We start from the raw sequence: 15,196 nt of genomic DNA, 5'->3' as shown, positions 1-15,196 counted from the left end.
AAGAAATCTAAGTGTCCATTGATGTGTGAATGAATGAAGAAGAGGTGATATATCATCGATATTTATATATCTATATCTATCAATATATATATACATATATATGTATATATGTGTGTGTGTTATTCACCTATAAAGAATGAAATCTTGCCATCTGCAATCCTCTAACTGCACCAAATGTGCAGTTGCTCCTTTGATGTCAGGGCATTTGAGGCATTTATTGCTGAATGATGACAGTGCTATCAGGAAAGAGCTCAGATACAGAATAGCACAGCTGGAGCAGCTGTTTTCCTCTGAAGTACAATTACTTTTTTTCTCAGAACCAATGTGATCATTTTAACAGGTCCATTTCTTCTATGCGCTCAGGTTGTAAATGTATATCAATGTGTAGCCTAACACAAAAACGTAAGATCTGTTTTATTTGATGGCAACTGACAGCTTGAAGTTGTCTCAGATATAAAAATATTGCCCCTAAGATAAACTAAAGTGTTGGTAACAAACCTCTGAAGATTACAGAAATGAACAATGATAAGAACAACAACGATAAAAAAAAGGAAAGTTAAATAAAGAAAAACTATTTTTGAAAAGACACTGCTAACTTTGTAAAAACTTAACATTTTAAAGCTTTTGGAAGTCTTCCAACTATTTTCCTAATCCATAACTTACAGAATGGCTGAACTCACTTTCCTCGTGAGTCTGTGCCTAATTTAGCTATCTCACTGAGATATATCTTAAATGATGGTTAATGTTGCACACTTCCAGGAATATTTTAAGGCATGAAACAGGTTAAGCTCTAGAGTCAGACTGCTGGCTTCAGATCCTGACCTCCCCGCTTCATAACTGTGGGACCTTAGACATAATAACTTAACCTCTCTGTGCCTGTGCTTCATGATCGACAAAGTGGGGATGATAAAAGTGCCTATCTCACAGAGTTGCTATTGAAATTAAGTGAATGAATATTTCTCAAGTTTATCTAATGTATCTGACACATATTTTACACTATTTTAGTGTTTGTTTTGTGTGTACATTTCCCACAAACTTTTTGCTTCTCTCATTTATCATTCAGAATTGCATAGCCTCAATTCCTAGCTGATATCACCCTCTAGTCCTTCAGTTTATTCTTTTATTTTAAAGACAGTTTCTGCTGTTTTTGTGTGGGATGAGCACACATTACTATGTGCCATTACTTTGGGGAACAATACTGTTTCCCTCTACTCTGAGATTTATCCAGGGGTTTCTTCTCAACTTGCTGTCCTGTCCCCAGTGGTTCTGTGTATTCATGTTCTATCTTCATTCATATGTTTGAAGAGATGTCGCTCATTTGTCAATGCCACTCATTTTTGGGCATTGGTGGAGGCTTTGTGAGGTTCTCCTGGATTATCTGAACCAATTGGTTATTTTTCTTCTTGTCTTCATACAGTAATTTGGTTATGTACCACATATCACACAAACCCGAGTCATAGTCTGCCTCCTCAGCATGGATGAGTTTTCTCGGGCAGAGAGGATGTCTGTGCACCCCCAGCCTCGGCAGAGTTCCATGCACATGGCAAACCTACATTATGTTTGTTTGTTGAAGTAAAGGGATGATGTATAAATGATTGTCCTAATAAATATCAAAGACATTTATTAAATTCGTGCATTTTAATAATAAGAGTTTATGTTTATACTAGTAGCCCTGCACACAAATCCGTGCGCCAGTAGCTCTCTACGGGGCCTGGCCACTCCGCGCCCGCTGCCCAGAGGTTCTCCACAGCCCAGAGGCCCATCTGCGGCCGGGCGTGGAATGCTTGCATTGTCACCGGGGTGATGACGCATGCTTTCTCCTCCCCCCCCCCCCCCCCCGGCTGCTTTGTGCCCGCTGCCTAGAGGCCCTCTGCGGCTGGGGTGGAACGCTCAAGCTGGCCACTCTAAGCAGCCACCCCCCCTGGGACTGGGGGATTCTGGCGGGGCTGAGAGGACTGGGCACCTCCATCTTGTGGCTATGGGCGCTTCCATCTTTGTGACGGAGTGATGCTTAATTTGCATATTACCCTTTTATTAGATAGGATAGACTTTATCATTTGCCAGGTACACATATCCTGCAATAGGAAATTAAGGCATGGGACAGTTAAATAACCGCATAGTGATGACCCAAGGAGTGGTAGAAATGCACTTGAAACCCAAGCAGAGACTGAGTTTATACTCTTCCCTATTGAATGTCTCTTACCATAGCAGCATAACTAAAGAAAATAACTGGGTTAACTTCTTGTATTTATTATGCACCAGACATTATAAATGTTGCTTTGGGAACATTAACTCTTTTTACTAGACCTTTTTTTATTCTTCAGCTTCATCAGATCAGAAATGTGAGAATTCATACTTCTGGTTTCTGTTCTGATGTGTAGAGTTTAGAGGTCACCACAACCTTTCTCACAGTAAGGAAAAGCCAAGGAAACCGTAAGTCAATGTTTCTTATTCCTTAGGAAACTGTAGTCACAGAGAAAACTTCCATCCCCCCAAACTGAAGCAGAAAATGGTAGGAAAATTGAAATTATAATTGACAAATTATTGGAAGTCCATTGTAGACTAGTTTGAGAGTTTACTACTCCTAGGTGTTCAGCCTTCAGAAGGCCACTGAGCAATCATGAGTTTTATCTCCAGGAACCCCACCAGTTTCTCAGAGTAATGAACAGAGAAAAATGCTCATTTACTTCCTGCAGTGCAAGGGGAAAAGTAACTATTTTGAAATACTCCAAGAACATTTTTTTTTCTAATTAACAAAAGTCTTCCCTCAAGAAAAACTACTTGGAGACTAACAAACATAGGAAAAGGTGGATACAAACCTCCAGACCCCTCATGCTTTCCTATCTCATCTAAGTGCAGGAAGAGAAGAAAAGCTGAGAAGTACTTGTGAAGGTCACAGCTCAGTGGTACAAGATCACTAAAAGACTGCAACTTAATCAGAGGATTATGGAATGTTTCCACTTCCTCCAAAATTTATCACCATATCAACAGGGTTCCAGTAAAATAACAGTGGATTCAAGCTGAAAGAATGTCCAGAAACAGACTGTATTTAAGAAAAAAATCTGTAGGAAAACCCCAAAATAACAGAAAATAAAAATAACGAAAGTAGAGGAAATTCATACCTTGGACATCTATAGCTATAGCAATCAGTAAACATCAGATAAACATAAAAAAATCACACCAAAGTTTCTTTTTACCTATATCATGTCCAGCTTTGAACAAATATTTACAAGGCATACTAAGACAAAAACAAAACAAATTATGTTTGACAAGTCTGAACAAGCAAAATAATGCAAATCAGATATACAGAGATTTTGGAATTATTAGAATGTGAGTTTAAAATTGCTATAATATGCTGAGGAATATAATGGAAAAGAGTGGACATCATGCAATATCAGATGAGTACTATAATCAGAAAGATGGAAATTACGGTAGAAAATCAAAAGTATAAGCTAGAGATAAAAAACAACAACACTATGAGAGACCTGAATAATGCCTTTGATGGGTTTATAAGAGACCAAAAAGAGCTAAAGAAAAAACCAATAATCTTGATGATATGTCATTAGAAAATCTCAAATTGAAAATTCAATTAAAAAAATAGAACAGAGTATCCCAGAACTCTGAGACAATTTCAAGATATACAACAAAAATAACAGGAATATCAGAAGAAGAAGAAACATAGAAAGGAACAGCTGAAATATTAAAGTAATAATGGCTGAGTATTTTCCAAAATTAATGACAGACTGAAACTACAGATCCAGGAAGTTCAAAGACCACCAAACAGAATCAATACTAAGAAAAAAAATCTATCCCTAAACCCAACACATGCAAACTGTATAAAACCAAAGATGAAGAGAATTTTTTGAAAGAAACCATAGGGAAAAACAAAACCCAAAACACCAAGAATAAGAATGACACCAGACTTTTCTTCAGAAAAATATGCATGCAAGAAGACAGTGGAGTCAATATAGTGTCCAAAAATATATATACACACAATTTAACAGCTGACAGCTCAAGTTTGAAAATGAAATGTATTTTAATAAACATTGCCTTTATAATTATTCTAAGTGTGTATACATTTTTTGAGATGCCCTATACTTAACTATCGAGGATAATGAAAATACCAAACTAGAGTTCTGTATCCAGTGGAATTTTCCAGTGTGAGTGAATCGTCGCTGCATGAGCTTCCTGCTCGTGTAGCATCCAAGACCCACACCCTGGGCCTTGGCACATGCACACCCCTCTCTCTCTAGGCAGCCTTCCTTTCCTAGTCTGCCAAGATGCTACTCTTCCTTCAGGATTTGGCTTTAGCTTCTCATTGGGATTCTCTCATACCCATTGCCTTTATCAACCATACTCTGCCACTAGCAAGTCTCTCCCTCCCCTCAGCAACCAGGGCTCAGGGCCCTGTTCCATCACAGCCCACAAGGCTGAGCGATTTTGTTTCTCTTTGGTGTCCTTCACCAGAACCCTCAGAGGGCAGGGCTTTAGTCCTCTACCTCTCTGCATTCCTGCATCGGTTGCTATCCAGGCATGCAGAAGTAAATCAATAAGTGCTAAGTTAAATGGAATCACAATGGCCGACTAAGTGTACGTATTGTTTCTGAGACATGCTTTGTTATGACTTTGAAGCAATATGAATTTTTAAAGCATCGGACACATTCCTGTTCTAAAGTAAGTTCAAAATGACATTGCAAAATCAATATAAATGTTCCTGGCATTGGGGAATTATCACTATTATTTTATTACCGAGATGGATATATTTTATATGATATCAACATTATTCTCTGTGCAATAAGACTGGACTTAAAAGGAAATTGACCAGCCTTGATACTGAAACGCCATCATTACTTAACGCCATCATTGCTTGATTGTCCTTGTCAGTCCATTCATACTTATCTGTATTTCTAGAATGATTTTCTCTTGTCACCTATGATTATTTCCAGTACATTAATAACTGCTGAGTGATGTGATTTTAAAGACTATATAAGAATTTTATCTTGTAGTTCTTAAAAATGATGAAATAGGGTTAATAAGAAAAAAAAATATATGATGAACTCCAAAGCCAACTGTACAGTGATCACAATTTCCTTTCAATAACCCAGATGACTGATATTTGATTGTGTCCACATTGAGTGTTTTATAATTAGAAGTTGTTTTTGTTTTCTCTTTTATGGTGTTTTAGTACTTCCTTACTCTTTTAGAATCCTACCCCATTTTATTCATAAAAGCCTTTTGTAGCATCTTAGCATAATGTGATATCTCTTTAAAATATGTATTGTGTGCCTACCATGTTGCAGGAGCTGGGGATACTATGCTGATTAGTGGGGAGCAAGCCGCCTAGGGGACCCAAGAACTATTTTCAAAAGCCCTTTGAATTTTATTGGGATGACAGTTAAAGAAACATTGAATTGCTATATAACTTGTGCTTCAGGTCATTTTCAGTTTGTTTGGAAGAATTCTCACACTCTTGTATCTGTAGTGTTCATTAGAGTAAGGTGTGTGTGTGTGTGTGTGTGTGTGTGTGTGTGTGTGTTTAATTGACTACTAGAGGATAAAGCAAAGGTCAGGACCCTTATCTTCATGTATCTCCAGGAAACATCCTAAGACAGCATGAGAGAAAGAGTTCCATGTTTTCATTTGATGAACTAAAAGAGAGATTCTAATAAGTTTAGGGATGGATAATTCCAGAGACAATTAATCCAGGACCCCCATTTGCATTTCAAGATTCCTGATAATAGGCTTCCCATGATATAGACCCTAGAAAACCTTGAGCAAAATAATGCTATGTTCAACTATCATAACTTAATTCTTAAAGAAATTTCCTTATAATGATTATTTGAATAATGTAAATCACTATAAATTAGCAAATGGCTTTACTGTAAGTATAAAAAAGATAATTCGTTCTTATCAGCATTGAGTTTAACGCTTTGTTAGTTTTCACAGATTTCAAATTCAATACATAAACATATTGTACTAAGGAAAATGACCACCTTCTATAAGATATGGCAGTGTTTTTTAAACCTTGATTAATCATTCAAGTTCAAACCATCAGGTGTGACAATAGAACATTTTCCAGCCTGACATTTTTATTTCTTATTATTGTATCTGCAAATCTGTACATAGTTGGAGATCTCTTTGTCTCTCAATATTTTAAGAGCAATATTAGTATTCTGTGACCTCAAAAGTGGCCTCCTGACCTCCTCATTGCCGATTATCCACAGACCCATCCCCACAATGCAGTGCAGAGTCGGTCAAAGTAATAATTTTTGCCTTCCCATTACAGAACGTCCTATGTTTATCCTTTTGCCTTTGCTTTCATAACCGAAGCTGTCAGCTAGTTCTTCCCTTGCATACGAACGTCCAAATTACTCAGATTCATCACGCCTTTTGTTCTGGTCTTTCCTCAGTCTTCATCTGAGTTCACTGCCTTAAGTCCATAAAAGCACTCCCCCCTCAACAGGGTCTTTAGATTTCCGACAGTTACACGCCTCATAGTCTTTAGTTCACAGGCCGGCTCTGCACTTGGCTGAGTCACCAGCACACAGTGGACATCTGGCCTGGAGCTGAACGTTTCAGTGCTCTGCGCAGTTTGCTTTCTGGGTCAGCACACTGTAAACAGTGGCATTTAAGTGGTCCTAAATTTACTTTGCCTTGCATATTATAATGCCATATAACCCTGGCTTTTCTCCAGTTTTTATGTCTGTTTTTCTTATTGCTCCCAATGTGATCATCTTTTTCAAGAAAGCTTGCTTCGAGCTAGTCTTGCATCAATGATAGCGGTAATGTTTTCCACTCTCAAAGTGAATCTCTTAAATAAAATATGCCACTGTCTTGCAAATGAAAAGAAATCTGTGCTAAACTAAACGTGTGGAAAAAAAAAACTGCAGGGGTAGCTCAACTCTCCTTGTCCTAACCTCTTTCTTAAAATATCTATCAGCATGATGAGAAAATAACGTTAAGGTAGAAAGCATTCAAATTAAGCATTTAAAAATAGTTCAAGGTATTTTTCTAGTTCCTTTTCTCCATTCTGCAGGCTTCTTTCAATCCTTATTTTACATTTAAACCTATAGTCTTTCATCCTCTTCTACTTTTCCAATGTGTGGCCTTTCTTCTCTCTTTTCATATGATTGTATCACGGATTTTTTCTGACTACATTGATACCCAATTAATTCATTGAATGTTTATGGTTAATAACAACAGACAGTTGAATCTCAGAGGGAAAGCGGGGGTGTTTGGGTGAGTGGGAAGAGATCAACCAAAGAACTTGTGTGCATATATGCATAACCCATGGACACAGACAACAGCGTGGTGAAGGCCTGGGGTGGTGGCAGGGTGGGCTAAAGGGGTCAATCGGGGGGGGGGGAAGGGGGACATATGTAATACTTTTAACATAAGGATTTAAAAAAACTGAAATAAACAACCACAAAAACAAAATAAAAAAGATTTTTTTAAAGAAATGTAAGCCTTTGTGTAGAAGAGTTAGTAGGATACATTAGTGAATGACTCAGTTATAATTTTTAATGAATGTCATAATCAACAACTGTTATTAGCCAGTGTTACTATACATGCAGAATATACTATACGCACACCCACACAGCTAGATCATCGCTACTATAGATATTTCAGTTTTCCCTCTGATCAAACTAAATTAGGCTCAGACTTGGCAGGCTTTACATACACTATACAACTCATCGCCGTTTCCAAAATATTTACTACACAGTTTTACATGTGGTTTTGTATATTACGTATGAATCTCCCAGACACCTGGGTTGCTCAGCATCTGCTTGATAGTCCAGTTTTCTATCAACATCTGGCAGATCATGGGTTTTCTTCCCCCCGCCACCACCTTTGTTTTTTCCTCTTGAAGAAAGGCACTTACCAGTTTTAGTGTGGTTGCTGTGTGGTTTCCTGGAAAGCTTTGCTAGGTTATAATTTTGCCTCCAACACGTTTAAAAGAGTATGGCATTTTGCTTTTTATTGAATCCCAAGTGCACGTCCTATGCTTTATCTCATATACCTCTTCAAGGATACTTGGATACCAAATAGCCATAAGAAGAAAAATATATCACCGCCCTCCACAGCAAAGGGCAAGCATGCTTAATGTCCAGCATAAGAGAGAATGCCTTTCTGCAGAGCAGAAGGCAAGGATGTTTATCACCTAAATATTTGGATTCCCTGAGCCCAAGGTTCCTTTACTATAATGCAACCCACTCTATTTGTTCTCACCCATCCGGACCTATCTGTGTCACCTCCGTGGGACATGGGGACAGGGAAAACTGACACGATGTGCCCAGGCTTATGCTACTTGCTGTGCTGTGAGTAAATTCTTTTTTTTTAAATATATTTTATTGATTTTTTACAGAGAGGAAGGGAGAGGGATAGAGAGTTAGAAACATCAATGAGAGAAACATCGATCAGCTGCCTCCTGCACACTCCTTACTGGGGATGTGCCCGCAACCAAGGTACATGCCCTTGACTGGAATCGAACCTGGGACCCTTGAGTCCGCAGGCCGACGCTCTATCCACTGAGCCAAACCAGTTAGGGCTGTGAGTAAATTCTTAATCTCTGACCAGAAATCTCATGTTCTGTCAGAACCTCAACACTCGGTCAGGCTAAATTTAGCTTGCAAATAAGTTGTTCGTTTGTAAAACCTCAGATTCTTTCAAGAGCCAGGACATGGACTAATTATTATTATCTTACAATTATCTTAGCCATTGTTAATAATTAAGAAGCCATTTATAAAATATTTAGAATTATAGATATTTTAATATAAATTGGATTGTATGCATAAGAGTCCTATTTCTGTTGCTACTACTATAGTTTTGCTTAAAATGAATGACATATATTCACATTTGCCTCTCATTGTTTACAAGGGATCAGTAACCCCCCCCAAAAAAAAATTTAAAAATATGTATATTGGGGACCCTTTCCCCCTCCCTACTTGGGAGTCCATTCTGTGGGTATCTTCCTCCTCCCTATGTGGGAGTCTGTACTTGTTCTTCAATAAATCTCCACCTTTGCTCTAAAAAAAAAAATGTATATTTAAAGGTGTCATGCTTAGTTTCTTCCAACAAATAATTAGAAAATTATTTATAAACATGTAAATTATTACCAAATTTGTAATTTGAATTTAATATCTAGGTCAGATATAATTAAAATATTGATTGAAAAAAATATAAATTGCTAGACAAAACAAACAAACAAAATCAAAACACCAAAAAAAGATTTAAAAAATCCATTACATATCTGCGTGGAAAAAATATCTATAGTATGAAAAGATAGGGAATTCCATACGTTTTCATACTATAGAAGATTGTTCATGCATCTCAGAAAAACAGTTGGTATCCAAATTTAATATGGGAATAAACAGGAATGTAAAGCAATGCTCTCAAATGTTTCAAGTAAAATTACAATAAATTATAATTGAAAATGAACACTTTGAAAAAACGTTTGGCACCTCATCTGTTTTGTCTTCAGATAATTTTGCTCTCAGCTTTATACAAATATTAAAGATACCTGTTGTTTATGTTTACTTTGAGAATGCAATAGCACAATGTGAAAATGCTTGGGAAAATCACAACCAGTTAACAAATGCATGACTACTCCCCTTTACTCTATGTTGATAATTTATTTACAATTTAATCATTACAATGCAGAATTGAATATTTGTTGGCAAACAAACTCTTTAATCCAAAAAAAAAATTCCTTTTAATGATTTTCATCAGAAGTTACTAGATTAGCCCTAGCCAGTTTGTCTCGATGAATAGAGCATCGGCCTGTGGACTGAAGGGTCCCAAGTTCAATTCTGGTCAAGGGCACATACCAGGGTTGTGTGCTTGATCCCCAGTAGAGGGTGTACAAAAGGCAGCCGATCAATGATTCTCTCTCATGATTGATGTTTCTATATCTCTCTCCCTCTTCCTTCCTCTCTGAAATCAATAAAAAAATATTTAAAAAAAGTTATTAGATTAAATTACTATCCAAAAAGTTATACCACTATATATTTGCATAAATACATGTCAGAGATATTTTCCTATGTGTAAATGCATGTATATACATATATAATTTCAAGCAATGACTAAGTATGACTATGCATACATTTACATTACAAACATAAGTAATATCCAAAGATACAAAATGCATATTCATATCCCAGACATTTTTTATTACTGAAAGAAAAAACGTAATGAATTCTTGACCTATAAGATATCTTTTTAGTTTTATAAGAACCCTTTAATTTTTGTGTTGTAGTTTATCTTAGATTGTCCCGAATATTACATATAACTTTTTCTGGGCTCTTGGTTTCTTAAAACTATCACCTCTGAAGGATTTGAGGAGAAATGTAATGTACTTCGCCACCTTTGTCCGACATACTTCTTTTATAATGCATTATGACATCATGTAGTCATACCTCCAAACCACTACATTGTAAACATGGATATTCTTATGGATCTATTCAGTTGGATCTAGAGACTTATTGCTGTTATCCATTAAGTGGTACTCTTCTCATATAATAGAGCCAGTTTGAATTTTTAAAAATATATTTTATTGATTTTTTACAGAGAGGAAGGGAGAGGGATAGAGTTAGAAACATCAGTAAGAAACATCCATCAGCTGCCTCCTGCACACCCCCCACTGGGGATGTGCCCGCAACCAAGGTACATGCCCTTGACCGGAATCGAACCTGGGACCCTTCAGTCCATAGGCTGATGCTCTATCCACCGAGCCAAACCCATTAGGGCTGAATTTTGAAAAATGTGTGTTTTCTCCCAGGTGGGTGTGTTTAGAAAGAATCTGAACTCTAAATGCTTTATTCTGGGGCTCGTCAAAAGTTTCTTGCCTTTGGACTTTATAAAATCATAGACTTTAGAAACGCTTGAAGAAATAAATGTATAAATGCTTTTAAAAAGATATATCTGGCCATGAAATTATAAGAATGGAAGCAGTAATTCAATTTAGGTACTGTTGTAGGTGGTCAATCTCTTTTCTTTCAGAGGCAATAGTAATAATCCAGTGACAGTATAAGTGAATGTCTTACTCTGTTTCACCCACAAATACTTATTCATTAATATCATGCAATAGAAAATTATAAAGAAGGACAAAATAGTGTACTGTTGTAAATACTAGAGGAGGAATTTTCAGGAGTATAAAGTATTCTCTTGTAATTCACCATATGTTTTACTTTGAAATCTTATTTCCGTACGACATTTTATTTTGGCTCTGCATTTTCATGTGTTAGAATGTCTATTTTCTGCGATAACTCACTTTTATTAAGTTATCATATCATTAAAACTCTCTAATGGCACTTAAACACAAACTTTAAATGTCATTTTTATACATTTAAGTGCATGTCCACCATTTAGATACTATAGTGACCATACAATAAATACGTGTTACATATTTCATACATCAATTATCTTAATATTATTCATTCTGATAAATAGCTTGTTTCCTTACATCATACAGTTTGTGATTAAAATGTTAAGTTCCAGGGAGGATTATTCATGCATGTCACTTTTTAATTAAGAAGAGAAAGATTAGTCAACCTTTTCCAAGAGATAACCACATGAAAGTCAACTTTTAATTACTCCTTTTGAAGTTTCCGTCCCAGTGGCTCACTGAGGTTCCAAAGTGAAGGTTGGGAATGAGCTACCACTGGAGAGAAGAGGTTTCTCCCATGTAGATCATGTCTGAATGCTGAGGGGAGTGAGGCAAGGACATAGACATGCTCCACCACGCTGAGCCAGGGCAGTGGGCTGATACTCCCTTAAAGCAGGCACTCGGACGTTTTCCACGCTGCCTTCTCCCTTCATCACATCCTGGGAGCTCTTGGTCCACACAGGGGACTGTGAACATCATCTGCCCACAGCATCTGCTCCATCTTCTTACACGTCAGTAACGGCCTCTTCTCTTACACCGGATGCTGTGCTCAATGGCAAACCATTTCTCTCTTTTCAGACAGAGTCCTTTGCGGTGCCACAGCACATGGATTTCAGGACTGCCTGTGAGGAGGTAGGTTAAATGGCTTTGTGCTTTTCCAGTTTCTCAAAACGGGATACCATGGGCCTTCCTTTTATAGAAGGGGGACCTTGTTTTTGGTGGAGGGATGAGTGATGGGTTTGTTTTACTTCCCGAGTAGGCTCTGTTTCTGAAGACTGGGAAGCCACAGGGTGCCTGGGGAAGGCGCAGGTTCACTCTTCCTTTAAGAAGGAGACGGCCACCTACTTGGCCTGTGATGTCGCCCTGCTCCAGAAACGACGCGCTGCGGGATTTCAGTAGTGGCAGGGTTGGAAGTAATTCTTTCACATAAACGGTTATAACTTAGAAGACATCGAAGGTCCCTTTCAGCACTAAAATTCTAGGATTTTATAACTTCGGTATTCTATAAGTATTTCCATATAATTTAATTATTAATACATAGCAATTCAGATTCTCTAGAGAACTGTCATCACACCTCAGTCTGAGTTAGTGATATGACATTGCTCTTCCAAGGATAGTAAAGGGCACGCAAGTGTGCAGTCGAAAGAACATGGACTTGGGCCTCCTGGGACTGTAGCTATTCTAATTTCGGAGGAAATACTGTCTTTTTTACTAAACAAAGGGCATTCAAAGCATTGTCTTCTCATTCTTGGGGTAAAATGCTAACATTCATAGGTTAAAATATTTCACACATTTGCCCAGAAGGTTTAAGTATTTTTATTGTGTTCAAATAACGCAAGACAAAAACAACCATAACTAGGTTACCTATGATCGAGTGAAAAACGAGCCAGCAAAAGCTCCAGTTATTAACATTTATGAAGATTTTTTTTCTTTGAATGAAATGTCATGTGTCAACATTCTTGCAAAAATACCTTCTAAACAAATGTCCCAGTTTATTCATAGCCCAGAACCAAAGTCTTTCGGAAAATGAAGTGCTTTTATGTTTTTTCATGCTTATGTGTCTTACCTTATAGTTATTGGTTTACAAACCTCTCAATGCACTGAATGCTTGTAACATATATTATTATAACAAAAGCTGCCTCATTCTCTCAGGACCGAAGCATAAGCTCAAAGACTGGATTTTGCTTTCCAGGCAGCTAATAATTAGGGGACATTTTGCACATTATTTGAATGTGGAGCGAATGAAACTGCCTACGTCGGGGATGTGATGAGAAAAGCTTCTTTTTACTGTTTTAGTCCCTGAACTTTCGTAGGTGATCTTTTATGCCTCTTTGATGTGTAAAAATAATGTATGGAAGGCCTCTCAGAAAAGGCCCCCCTCCTCCTCAACTTGAGAGAGAGCACTATTTGTGAACGCTATTTCTTCCATTACCTTTGGGGGTGAGGGTGGGGGGAGGGAAAGGCCTGATTGTACCATGCATTGAAAAATCAATACGTGAGAGTTCAAACTGTATAACACTGTTCAAAACTGAAGAACATTAGGTGCCAGTGTCTTTATTCTGCTCACTGTGATACTGCAGAGGAATTACCCTTCGCCACGGCTCAGCGAAGTCATCGGATATGCTTAGCGCTTAATCATCACGTGTGTTATTTCATTTTATTTTTTCCAGTTTCCTTGCATGAGAGTGTCTCTGTTACTGGCTTGTAAGAGCTTGTTTATGACTAATGAGATATTAACCACTGCTCATGCATTGCAAATGAAATACCTTGTTTTTTGTTATTATTTTACTCTGGTTGTATCAAACTTGTGTATTAAATATAATCATGTTCTGTGTTTTTTTATTTTTAAATCAACAGATGTGCTCAGCTATGTTCACATGCCTTTGATATTATTTATACCCTTCCATTCCCCCTGCAACCTCAGCGTCTGGATGTTGGCTTCTGGTTGAGATCACATTATAAGGATGAGAGACTTTTCTATGTGAAAAAACACAGAAAATTATGTTTTATAGGAAGAAACATGTAATTTGCTTTCCTTGAAATGTTGCCATCCTCCAGACATATCCATTGGAATGATGCGTTAGGATAGATTAATGGGCACAGCTGAGTGAGTTCCCGCTGTGTACTCGTCTCACCGAGGAGGAAAGGACATGGTCCTGCTCCTGCAGAAGCTTCATTTTCTCTGAAGTAGATGATAACCCTTACGAATTGGTTACAGGGTAATATCATATCATATGGGATAGAGGGCGTAATGATATGCATTAGTGCATGGTGTAAAGCAGTTTACAGAGAGAATCATCTTGGGAGGCTGCTTTATCAAAGCACTAGAGGCCCGATGCATGAACATTCCTGCAAGAATGGGCCTTCCTTCCCCTGGCTGCCGGCACCTCCTTCGTTCCGGCCAGAGCCACCTTTTCGTTCCAGCCCAGAGCTGCCTTTCCACCTTCCCATGCTACCCAGAGGCCCAGAGCAGCTGGGGCAGTGCCTGCATATGCAAATTAACCCACCATCTTTGTTGGGTTAATTTGCATACTCACTCCTGATTGGCTGGTGGGTGTCGCAAAGGTACGGTCAATTTGCATCTTACTTTTTTATTAGTGTAGATATTCTTATCAACATTATGAAACATTATTTTAAAGAAACACACCTCTAGCAATTCACATTAAATTTATATTTCAAGAGAAAGCCTGGTATTATTTGCATGGAATTGTGTGTTCATTATATACTAAGAACATATATGCATTTCTATGAGCTTATCCCCTTCTCTAAATGGACAGTAATTCAATAACTATTAAATTAAAATGCAATTGCCAAAGTACTCACTCTTCCTATGGATTTGGTGCAGAATAACAGCCGGAGACTATATGATGTCTCAAAAAATGTTTCATTTTGTATCTCTAACCAATGGGAAGGCTAAGGGCACGTGCTAGGGAGAATCTGCTTATTTATCGGGGTGCATAGTATAACACTGACCTGCTTCAGGAGGTGACAAGACTCCTGGACTTCCTCAATGATTACTAGGCTGCTGGTTTAAAGCTACGTGGTACAAGTTTGGAAATCATCACCGGCTGTTTCAAATTCCCAAATCAGTGTGAAGCAAAACAGTGGATTGCGAATCAAGAATCTTGGGTCTCAAACCAGGCTCTGTTTTTGATTAATTGTATTAATTTAGGCAGTTCGCATTGCCTCTTTACTTTTTAAATTTATCTTTATTGCTGGAAGTATTACAGATGTCCCATTCCTCCCCACCCCCGTTAACCCTCTTCACTCCCCACCCAGGCCTTCACCACACTATTATCTGTCAGTGGGTTA

The 15,196-nt window shown here is 37.8% G+C and overlaps 1 protein-coding gene across 8 annotated transcripts in view; it reads left to right on the top strand.

Annotated features, from left to right (window-relative positions):
• SNTG1 (syntrophin gamma 1) overlaps positions 1-15,196 on the top strand; it is a 121,275-nt gene that overhangs the window by 49,289 nt on the left and 56,790 nt on the right. For 4 of the 8 annotated variants that reach the window (XM_080647249.1, XM_080647253.1, XM_080647251.1 and 1 more), the window contains one exon: positions 11,963-12,016. In XM_080647249.1, the coding sequence (XP_080503375.1) occupies positions 11,990-12,016 (27 nt within the window). In that variant the 5' untranslated portion in view covers positions 11,963-11,989. The remainder of the gene's footprint in view (positions 1-11,962; positions 12,017-15,196) is intronic. The other 4 variants (XM_080647252.1, XM_080647248.1, XM_080647247.1 and 1 more) reach the window with 1 other exon arrangement.

Source organism: Plecotus auritus (genome assembly GCF_963455305.1).
Source record: "Plecotus auritus genome assembly, chromosome: 11".
NCBI classification, from domain to species: Eukaryota; Metazoa; Chordata; class Mammalia; order Chiroptera; family Vespertilionidae; genus Plecotus; species Plecotus auritus.
The sequence above is the reverse complement of the archived record's forward strand: the minus strand, read 5'-3'. Positions and strand labels throughout refer to the sequence as shown.